Genomic DNA, 11,606 nt, shown 5'->3' with positions numbered 1-11,606 from the left:
TTTTCTAACCCATTATCATACGCGTAATTTTATCATCACAATTGTATAAATAAACGTTATTTACTATAATATAATAATTTAATGTAATTGTCATAAATCTTTTTTATACACCATCCAACATATATTGAAGTTCAAGAGATGAAAGATTTGTTAAAATGTTATTATTATTATTATTTTAATCTTTGTTCTTTGTGTGATTTTGATCAAGAAATGTATTATAAATTTTATGAGTGTATAAAAACAGAAATTTCATTAAAATTTAAAAAATTGAAGTAAAAATGCAAAATATTTTTTAATTTGAAATTTTTTTCCTTTTATATTTTTGTAAAAAGATTTTTAAATTTTATCAACTAGGTTTTATTGATGCTTGCAAATTTAATAAATGTTTTGATTTTCATGAAATTTCATTTGATATTCTAATTTGAAATGTAAATAATTATAATTTCTTTATAAATATTTGATATTGAAGAAACTATTAATATTGAATATTTGATAATATCATGTTTTTTTTACCGTAATTTTTATTATTTGATAAAAATTAATTAATTAATATTGAAACAATAAGAAAATGGGTATTGGTGTGCGTACGAGTATATACTCGTTACCCGATGAGGATGAAGATGAGACAAAACTTTGATATCGTTGAGTTTGGGTACAGTGATAATGATGATTTTTTTTTTCTCTATGAATGGATATGGGATTATGGGAGACAGTTTTTGTCGCCTAAGCTATCCCAAAGAAACTGAATTCATCATCTTTACTAATATAGTATAAGGATCAACTTAGATCAGTTCAAGGACAAGACTAGGGATGTCAACGAGGCGTATAGGGTATGTGTAGTAGTTTTCCTGTATCCTACCCGTTAGATAAATATTCGTCGCGTATCCGTACCCATATCCGTGCGGGTATCCGTTATGTTGGTACCCGCATATTTTGTTAATATCCACGGGTACTCAAAAGTATTTATAAAAGAAAATTTTAGTATTTAACAACATATTTTAACCTTAAATTCAAATAGGTTTAAGTTTTTTCAAATAAGTCCTAGTTTTGGTTGTGTTCAAATAGGTCCCAATTTTCATCAATTTTGTTCAATGGGTCCTTTTTTGCTAACATTGTTTAAATCATTAACGAGACCATGAACAGTGACTGTCACGTGTCACTTCGTGATTTTTTTGATTTTTTTTTAAATTTTTTTAAAATTTTTTTAAATGTACATGTATCAACCCAGTAGAGTGTCATGTGTCACTTCGTGGTTTTTTTGAATATTTTTTAAAATTTTTTTAAATGTTCACGTGTCAACTCAGTAGCGTTCTATGTGTCAAAATCAATGTTCTATATTCAATTTGGTTCCTATATTTGTTATTTTTGTTCAATTTAGTTCCAATTTTTGTTAACATTAACCAATTTGGTCCCTCTCCAAATTGAAACCAAATTTAATTTTTATATTAAAATTCATATTTTTTATTAAATATTTTTATATAATATATTAAATTTCACATTATTATAACTTTAATATAAAAATTAAATTTGGTCACATCTTCGATAGAGATCAAATTGGTTAATGTTAACAAAAATTGGGACTAAATTGAACAAAAATAACAAATATAAGGACCAAATTGGGAACAAAAATTAGGACTTATTTAAAAAAAACTTGACAAAAATTGGGACCAAAAAGGTATTTTATCCATTCAAATAAAAATACAATATATAACATTCATAAATTTTAAACAAAGTGCAAAATAATTCATTTGCATAGTATTAAATGATAGTTTATAAAGAAATGAAAATTTTTTAAAACCAATTAATAAAAAATAATCCATTTAAAATTAATGTGTTAATATTCTAATAATATTTTTTATTTTTTCTAATTTAAATTAGAACATAGCTATGCTTAACCCCGAAAGATTAATAGGAATTTAATTAAAAAAATCCACATTTACAATAAACTTGAAACTTCTGATATTTTTCTTTATGAAACTCATGTCAGGTATAATTATGTATATTATAGTGTTTTTGTTAGACTGACATCTTAAAATACACTAATAATTTACCATAAAAAATAATATTAAAAAAGAAAAATAATAAAAATAATATATTGTTATTAGACTCCTTTCTTTTTCAAAATTTTATATGTAAAGAAGTGTAAAAACTATTTGAAAAAAATGCATGTAACTTTTCTTAAGAGTAACCCGAAAGAACTCTAAACTTTTAAAGGATTAAGATTAGCCTAGATTTAAAATTGATGTTTATTTTAATTTATTTTAGAATATGTTTAAAAAACAATTGGAATACACAGTAAAACTTAGCTAACATAACATAACCTTGAAAGTGTGAAATGAATACATGAAAGAAATAAGATCTTTTTCTTTCTTTTTTCCAATCGTTATGCTCTTTGAAATTCAAGTTTTCCACATTCAAAAAAATCAAGTCTTGTTCTCTTTTTCAGAATGAATAATCCAAAATGTCTGTAATGCAATATTTTTACACGTGAAATAACTCTTTTTAGAATAAAGAGTGAGCAATCTAATTTTCGATACATAGAAAAAAGAAAAAAATGTTCGTTGATACTATTCGATGATTATTTGAGAATTTTTATAAATTTAAAATAGTATTAATAAAAATTAATTTTTATATTTTTAGAAGAAATAGAAAATAAATAATAATAAAAAATCATATTAAATACCGATATCTTATAAAGAATTTCCCTCATGTGAAGTACAAAACTCAAAATGACAAAGTGAGAAGCCCAAAAGTTTGGGTCATTGTTGAAAGCCCAATCAATTTTACACGTCAAAATATTTTTCCTTTTCTTTTTAAACCTAAAAGGCTAAATCTGGTAGAATGAGAGATTAACGGGAAATTGGGATTTGATTCAACGGCAAAAAAAGCCCTAAGCAACTTGTTACAATTTGCGTTCGAAGATGGAGCATCAGCACGCAGAAACAGATGCTGGAGATGTATCATCAGCCCAAGCAGTTCTGCTAGGAGCACTGGCTCCTGGTGTTAACGTTCGTATTTTACTCTGCGATCACTTCTATTTTTAATTTTATACTATCTTTTCGCTAAATTTGTGTGATTTTTGTTGCTGCTGCTGCTTTTTTAATTCAGGGTCCTACATGGATTACTTTAAAGTCGACTTTTTTAATGTTGGGTGTCTCTCTTGCTGTTATGCTGGCCCTGGCATTCTCTTCCAGTGATTCATGGTTGATGTTCCATGTTGCATTCTTAGTTATAATTTGCGTCACCCTATTTTTCCTTCTCAGCTGGTACTTCCATTCTTCCCTATTTGAAAATTGTATTGCTTTCAGATTGAAATTGAGATTTTGTTCACAATGATGATTCCTACTTAGTGTGCATCCCAATGAACTCTAAATTAAACATTTATTAGCTAGGCCCTGATGTTATTTCCGGAATGACATAACTTGGAAGTGTTGTTATTGTCGCAGGTAAGGTCAAGTTTTGTGCTTCATGTATGAGTTAAGCTTTTCACTTCTGTATGTGCGTGTTTTCTTTTATATAAGTGTGTCTGGCGCTGGCACTCCATATGGCTGGGCAAAATATTGTGATGAATCGATGATGTTGTGATTCATGGATCAAATTAAGTTTTTTCAGAGTGATATAGCATCGAAAGGAAGGAATGTGTGTGTATGATTAGTTAGTGTACTGTGATTCTGTAGGTGGTTGTGCTCCATTCTTGGGGAAGATTGCAAAAGTGAAAATAAAAGGAAAATGCATGTTGTATCATGATAGCATATGTTTAAGTAAAGCCGTGAAAAGCATCGGTTTTCTTTTGACATCTTCTTACGAGTCAGTTGTTTACAACTTTCTCTGATGAATTTTTTATATGCAGTACTTAATACATTTTCTGTGCAGGTTTCTTGCCGAAACTGGTTTAGTTTCTGTTAATTATCAAATGCGTGAGATGGGATTAGAGCATAAGGATCATTCAGAGAACCTAAAGAGCAAATGACTATTTCTTAAAATATTGCTCAGTTGAATTTCCGAGGACATTTTCTTGAATTGTGTAGGGAAACTTCGGTTGAAATCTTTCACGATGAATTGATCGGCAACCAAATGTTCCAGATTTCTTAAGAGAAACGAACTAGCTGAAAGGTTTATGTTCTGTCAGCTACTCTTGTTTAATGATACGATGAAACAGATGCATTGGCTGGGGAAACCTCCACTAGAAGTGAGTTTCTTTTGATATGCTGTTGTTGTCTAATGAGGACACTGTTTATGTTGTCTGATTGCTAAATTTGTTACATTCTTTTTTTTCCGATTGTGGATGTTGCTGCTGGATACCTTGTAGTCATGTACGTTGCAAGTTGTATAGATTTTATGATGATTTTATTATTTCTGCTTGTTTATGTTCCTCCACGCACTGAATTCATAGTATAATCACCTTAATCAACTACAAGGATATGTCTTTGTCTTCCAAATATATTTTTAGTCTTTTATAATATTTCACGCATGTCTTGGTCTTTCCAAATATATTCTAAGTCCTTATAATATCACATCTTGATTTTAGTTTTCGTAACCAATTATAAGGTTTTAGAATATCCTGTACGAAATATATGCATGACTGAATTCGTTTCCATTCGAAGGCAATACCTTCATGCAGTGTATATTCGCTACATCCACTGTACCTTCAAAAGCTAAGTCACTAACTACACCTTATAATATGAGAAATAACTATCGGAACAAATACATTAGAATATTATCTTCTATGTATGAGCAAATGTATTATTGTTAGCTGTTGGTTTCTGTAATGTTGACGATCTACGTCAATTCAGAAGCAAAGAACTACAGTTTGCTTGAAAAATCTTAATATACACACATATATACAACACGTGTAGACAAAACGTACTTAATAATATCTTAGGAATTGATACAATCTGAAACATCAAAAGTAATTGTGCAAATGAGATGCACTGTGTTTATCATCAGTCATATATGTAGACGTTTTTTCCCCCAGATGTAATTGATTTTTCTTTACCTGGAATAGCACATCTATTTAATTGCATCAGTTGTATCAAGAACATAAGCATGTAAGCATTTCAAGCTTTGAACCTTGAGAAGGACAATTGAAGTCCTCAACCAGGGTGAAGTCAAGCATAAATTAAACAGGCAGGTAAAGAATATATTAATCAATCAGAACGAGTAGCTCTTTGAAGAAACTATTCATTTTCAGAAAACATTAAAAAAATTGAACACTGTTTCACTTCCTTGACAAGAATTATGAGCAGCTCTATATCACCAAGATTGAAATCTAGAAGTTACATCGGCTTCACAAAGATTGAAATCCATTACTTCCACAATTCTTCCATTGGAATACCCCGCTCCTCAGCAACCTCACGAAACTGCTTCATTTTCTGCACAGCAATAACGGTTGCTCTGGCATTGTTGAGTGCATTATTACTCCCTAGTTGCTTTCCCAAAGCATTCTCCACTCCTGCCATTTCAAGAACAATTCTCACAGCCCCACCTGCAATAACTCCAGTACCCGGAGAAGCAGGTCTAAGCATCACCTTCGCTGCTCCATAATCTCCATCAGATCTGGAAAAACAAACAACACAAAAATAAGTATCAGCTATCAGAACAGAGACAATAACATACTTCTACTCTAAGTTAAACTCCAACTCTATCATCTGATAGAGTAGTCATAATACTATGCTTGCAAAAATGTGATCATAATACTATGCTTCTAAACCACCGTCAAAACGATAAAAAGGATTTCTCCAAACTTTTACTTTTAACTCGCACATGTACCAAGTCAATTTCATTTTTTTCATATTTAATTATAAGAGAACCTCATGGATTCAATCTTGGATTCAAAGACACTTGCAGATTATCATAACAGCATAAATGGGTGACCAGAAGAAACAAAGAGTTTAGAAATAGATTGTAAGGTGAGGTAAGGTCGAGAAAGTACCTGTGGGGAAAAGTGGAGTACTTAGTCATTGGCACCTTTACGATGTTCCTCCTGGCATTGGAGGCGGACTTCTGAACGGCGGCGACGACTTCCTTGGCCTTGCCAACTCCGACGCCGACTTGGCCCTTCTTGTCTCCGACAATGACGACAGCTCTGAAGCGCAACTGCTTCCCTCCCTTAACAACCTTCGTCACCCTCCTCACCTGGACAACTCTCTCTTCGAACCCGTCGCGGACCTTCTCCTTCTTCGACCCGGACCCGAACCCCGTGTCCTGCTTCACCAGGGCGTCCGTTTCAAAGACGTCGTTCCCGAGCACAGAGACGCCGCTGAAGGCGGGGCCGTAGAGCTCCTCGTAGGCTGCGGCGATCTCCTCCTCCGTCTCGAGGGGGCCATCGTCGAAGGAGGGAGGGGCGACAAATCCCTCCGGAGGCTCCGGGGGGTTGAAGTCAATGTCTTCCAATGGGTTAACGTTGTCGAAGAAGGAAGTGTCGATGTCGTCGGAGGGTTTGGATTTGGCGCAGAGGAGGGAGGGGTGGTGCTGGGGTTTGGCGAAGAGGAGGGAGACGGTGTGCGGTGGCGAAGGGAGGAGAGAGAAACGGGAAGAGGCGGAGAGAGAGAGGGAATTGAGAGCGGAGGAAAGCGAAGGTGCGGCCATGGAAACAGGGAAAGCTTATCCTGATCCTCAACAACACTCAGCAACAAAATACGTTTGTGAAGAAATTAAGATGAATAAATTTCAAAAGATAAAAATATGAATTTCCTTATTCTTTTTCTTCCAAAGTTTTTTTTTTCTTTCTTGTCTTAATTTTTAGATGAGCGAACTAATTTTATAAAAGTGATAATATATTTTAGGGTTAAATATGTTTTTATCTCTTAATTCTAAATTTTAGAATTAGTCAATTTTAAAATTTTGGACTAATTTAATCTTTTATTTTTTTGAAATTCGTTGATTTAGTTTTTTTAATCAAACTTTTTAAAGTTTATTTGGCATTTCAATCGTGTTTTATTATAATATTTGACTTAACATTAAAAAAATGTGTCAGACACTATAAATAACTCAGATACAATCTTGAGATGTGTACAAAACATCAAATAAACATAAGAGAAGTTGATTAAAAGAAATAAATCTACATACCTTGACAAACGAAAGAGTAAATGATAATAAAAATTTGAGATAGACTAATTTTAAAATTCACTAAAAATTAATGAATAAAAAACATATTTAACCATTTTATTTAAATTGAAATTAAAAGAATTAAATTTAGTTCTAATTTCAATAATTTCGTGAACATGTACTTTTTGTCTTAATATTTAAATACATACTAATTCTTATTTTAATTTTTCTTTTTTGCGTCGTGAATATTTTTTTCGATAAAAAGATAATGACATGTGTGTAAATGATTACAATATTAGTTACTTATTTACGTAAAATAGTAATAGTAATCTATAAAAATATATAGAGGGAATTCATCTTTTTTGTGTTCACTTTTCATTTTTCAATTTTATTCTTAATTTTTATTTTAAAAATTATTTATTTTATAATTATTTTTTTAACCGTTTTTTTAAATCTTTTTTATTTTGACCGTTATTCTAAAAATTTTTTTAACAGTTATTTTATTTAACAACTATTTTAAAATTTATTATATATACTAGCGTAAACATATGCGCTCGTACTTGTGTATACGCATTTTTTACATATACATGATATTATGTTAGTAGGTGATAATATTGTAATATTATTAAGTTAATATATAAAATAAAATTATATTTATTAAAAATAAAATGAAATATATCAGAAAAGACGAGAGAATAACGGTTGATAAATATGGAAGAAGAGAAGAAGCAGAAATAGACCATTTTATAAAAATTTTGTAAAATTAACGGTCAATTTTCAAAAATTTATTAAATAATTATATTTTAAAGGGTAAAATTAGAATTTTGAGATGTGAATACAAAAGAGGGAATCTCTTTATATATTACTAGCGTAACACAGGCGCTATCCGCATGTGTGTATACATTTTTTAAATATGCGTGATATTATATTAGTAGGTGATAATATTATAATGTTATTAAGTTAATATATATATATATATATATATATATATATATATTAAAATTATATTTATTAAAAATAAAGTGAAATATATCATAATAGATAAAAGAATAACTATTGATAAATAAAGAAGAAGAGAAGAAACAGAAACATCTGATTTTATAAAAAGTTTGTAAAAGTAACGGTCAATTTTTAAAAATTTAATAAATTATTATATTTAAAGGGTAAAATCGGTATTTTGAAATGTGGACACAAAAGAGAGAATCTTTTTATATATTACTAGTGTAAACACAGGCGTTATCGCGCCTGTGTGTACGCATTTTTTGAATTATATTAATAATTGATGATATTGTAATGTTATTAATTTAATAAACAAAATAAAAGTATATTTATAAAAAATAAAATAAAATGTACGGAGAAAATAAGAGAAAAATAACTGTTGATGAATAGTAAGAGAAAAAAAGAAAAAGGAGATAAGTAAATAATTTTATAAAAACTTGTAAAAGTAACCGTTAATTTTTAAAAATTTAATAAATAATTAAATTATAAAGGGTAAAGTTAGAATTATGAAATGTGGACACAAAAGAGGGAATCCCCTTTATATATAGTTATAGATTATAAATTTTAAAAATAAATATTATTGATCTTATAAAAATTAAAAAATGTGGATACGCAAACGCGACAACACCTGTAGTGTTCAATAATAAAAGTTAACGTGGTCAGTTAAAAAATATATATTAATATTGGATCGATATATTAGGAAAATTTGTTAGTTTCGAAAGTTTAGAAGAGCAAGAAAATTGTAAAGGACCAAAATTATATGTCAACGAAACTATGGAGACTAAAAGTAAATCTAAGTTAAACACTATGTAAATATATAACTAATTTTTTATTCTTTCAAATTTTGAAATTAATATTAAGATATATAAATAGCATTTATTTTGGATTCTTAATTTGTTTTATTCGTTTTCATGTTAAACCATATTATAGACACTAACAGTGTCATTTAGAATAATTATTTGACGTTTTGTTCGATAAACAATATTATATAGAGATAGTAATTTTTAATTTTAGAAAAATAAAAAATTGTTCGTTTTACCAATAATAAAATCACATTTGAACCTTTGTAAGCCTAAAATAATAAAAAAAATCATACCATTCAAAGTAAAAAAAAAAAATGTTTGACACATGTATTCTGCACATTTGAGCTAACTTCTAATGTTTTTACTTGATTAAAGATTTGTGTGACCCTATTCTTCTTAATGTTTGTTAGATACACTTCTTTTTAATAATTTATGGTATTTTTGAAAGGTACTGGAATTAAGATTTCTTTTAAGTTTGATTAATAATTTAGTTTTATATTTAATTTATCGTACAATTATATTTTTATATTTCTTTTTCATTTAATTAAGTTTTCATTTTTTAGAAAATAAAAAATTCAGTCATCTTTTTTGAAATTGATATTTACAATATGTTATCTTAAGATTTGTTGGGCTTATCACGTCATGAAAAGTTTCACATCACCTAAGATAACCTAAGAGTTATTTTAGTGAATATATAATGAACTTTAAGTTCATGATCTTCCTTGCTCCATCTAAAACACTTTGACTTTTCTTATTGGATAAAGATAGTTTAACCCACATTTTTTGACCTACTTTTAATCCACTCCTTCTTTTAATCCACTCCTTCAATCACCATTAGATCATCTATTTTGAATCTTTCAAGTGATGTGATGTGATGATCTAATGGTGATTGAAGTAGTGGGTTAAAAGTGAGTAAAAAAATGGATTGAAATATCATTGTCCTTTCTTATTTTCTTAGTAGAGAGTTGTGAATTCTTGTGTTCTTTATGTTAATCTTATTTCTTTATTAATAGGGTGATTCTTGGGGTAAAGACGGTAATATTTTTAATTGATGATGTGTTTTTCCCGTATCAAGAGTTATGGTTCGATAGTAGGATTTTTACTTAGTATGCTCTCTGGTTGCAACTTAGTTTGATCTTCCACGTCAGAAAAGATTAATTCCTTATTGTTGGAGAATCATCCTTGGTTGTTAAAGTCCCATGAGAAATTGAGAAATTTGATGGAAGGATCATTCTTGGTGCTTTGTTGGCAGCAGGATGTCATGGTGTCATGGTGGTGCTACGTCATCAGGTATTATATTGATGGGTGTTGAGTCTCCAACGAGGGAGTCAAATGGCACGGTGTCTACAAAGTGCGGACGTTCGATTTGTGGCTTTTCGCAGTGGTTTTGCATCGTGGGTTGCGGCATGGTTCCGACGAAGGGTTTATGGTATTTATGCGTGAGCATTGACTAATATTTATGCAAGATGTTAGGTGATTATACACGGACATTGGTTACCATTGATGTAGGTGCATGAAAATTCTTGGGATGACTTAATTCGAAGTGGAAATTCTTTGGAGGGCTTGATTCCAAGTGGAACTTCTTAAGATGGTATGATTTCTAGTGGAAATTCTTGAGATTGGTTGATTCCAAGTGAAAATTCTTTGAATGATTTAATTCCAAGTTAATATTCTTGGGATGGCTTGATTCCGAGTAGAAATTCTTTGGATAGTTTAATTCCAAGTGAAAATTCTTGGGATAGTTTGATTTCAAGTGAAAATTCTTGGCATAATTTGAATCAAAGGGGAAATCTTTGAAACGATTTGATTCCAAGTGATACTTTTTATGATGGAGTATGATTGCTAGTATAGATAATGAATATGTGCTTATTTTAATTAGGATGTAGAATGTTCGACTGATGAAAATAACACATCTTGAAAAGTCTCACATCGCATAAGATAACCTTGGGGTGGATTTAGTAACTATATAATAAATTCTAAATTCATAATTTTTCTTTTCTTAAGTCTAAGACACTTTAAGTTAGTATTTGACTTTGTAGTAAAGTGTAGTAAGAGGTAGAATGAGAAAAAGAAATAGAAAAAGTCAATAAAATTCCATAAATAGAAAATAACTCTATATGTGACATCTTCGACTAACATTTACTAGTTTAACTAAAAGGTCACATCGACCGACCAAAATACTAGTTAACTTTTTTTTAAATAAATAAATTATAGCTCTTAATATTTATTTTTTATTTAGTTCTTAAAATATTTTTTAAGTTTGTGTGATTTTATAGTTTTATTTTCTCATTCATTCATACGTGTCTTTAATATTTTAATTTTTCTTACACATCGTACAAAATTATTATTTTTAATACTTCATTAAATAAGATTTTAAGAGTGATAAAAAATAAAAATATTATTATGTGTTCAAGAATCGTTTATCACTGTTGCTATTTAAATAATTTATTTTGTCTATTTTATTAATTACAATATTCATTTAATATGTGATACATAAATATTGGTGAATGATGTACTTGTTTTTTTAAATATTTGTTATTTAACTATTTTTATAACATCCTATTTTAATAATTTATTAATACTAAAATAAAATGTTTGATCATGGTGTTCGAAAAAGATAATCGAGCATATAATACAATATTACAAAAGATATGCATATTATTTATATAATTAAACTAACCTACAAATCTATACGAAAGACTGACTAACCAATACTAATGCTCCCTGAGACCTATTGATAACTCCTCATCTTCCATA

General features: G+C 29.2%; 2 protein-coding genes across 2 annotated transcripts; one reads left to right on the top strand and one right to left on the bottom strand.

Annotated features, from left to right (window-relative positions):
• Positions 1-2,832: 2,832 nt before the first annotated feature.
• Positions 2,833-4,377, top strand: LOC114177083. Its single transcript, XM_028062317.1, has 3 exons — positions 2,833-3,008; positions 3,109-3,266; positions 3,874-4,377. Exons 1-3 carry the CDS (start codon positions 2,922-2,924, stop codon positions 3,968-3,970), a joined length of 342 nt encoding a protein of 113 aa, XP_027918118.1. The 5' UTR covers positions 2,833-2,921; the 3' UTR covers positions 3,971-4,377.
• A 738-nt stretch (positions 4,378-5,115) lies between these two features.
• On the bottom strand, positions 5,116-6,650 carry LOC114175291 (30S ribosomal protein S5, chloroplastic). The gene is made up of 2 exons (XM_028060069.1): positions 5,933-6,650; positions 5,116-5,556 (listed from the first exon to the last, which is right to left on the bottom strand). The coding sequence occupies exons 1-2, from the start codon at positions 6,586-6,588 to the stop codon at positions 5,307-5,309; spliced, it is 906 nt and encodes a 301-aa protein (XP_027915870.1). The 5' UTR covers positions 6,589-6,650; the 3' UTR covers positions 5,116-5,306.
• Between the last annotated feature and the right edge of the window lie 4,956 nt (positions 6,651-11,606).

This window comes from Vigna unguiculata, chromosome 3 (assembly GCF_004118075.2).
Source record: "Vigna unguiculata cultivar IT97K-499-35 chromosome 3, ASM411807v1, whole genome shotgun sequence".
Classification (NCBI taxonomy): domain Eukaryota; kingdom Viridiplantae; phylum Streptophyta; class Magnoliopsida; order Fabales; family Fabaceae; genus Vigna; species Vigna unguiculata.
This window is presented reverse-complemented; position numbering and strand designations above follow the sequence as displayed.

Bases quoted from the DNA above. Each gene is read 5' to 3' on its own strand.
- LOC114177083 (XM_028062317.1), top strand. From the start codon at position 2,922: ATGGAGCATCAGCACGCAGAAACAGATGCTGGAGATGTATCATCAGCC. The intron at 3,009-3,108 runs GTTCGTATTTTA...TTTTTAATTCAG, and splicing joins CACTGGCTCCTGGTGTTAAC to GGTCCTACATGGATTACTTT. The intron at 3,267-3,873 runs GTACTTCCATTC...TTTTCTGTGCAG, and splicing joins CTATTTTTCCTTCTCAGCTG to GTTTCTTGCCGAAACTGGTT.
- LOC114175291 (XM_028060069.1), bottom strand. From the start codon at position 6,588: ATGGCCGCACCTTCGCTTTCCTCCGCTCTCAATTCCCTCTCTCTCTCC. The intron at 5,557-5,932 runs GTACTTTCTCGA...TTGTTTTTCCAG, and splicing joins TACTCCACTTTTCCCCACAG to ATCTGATGGAGATTATGGAG.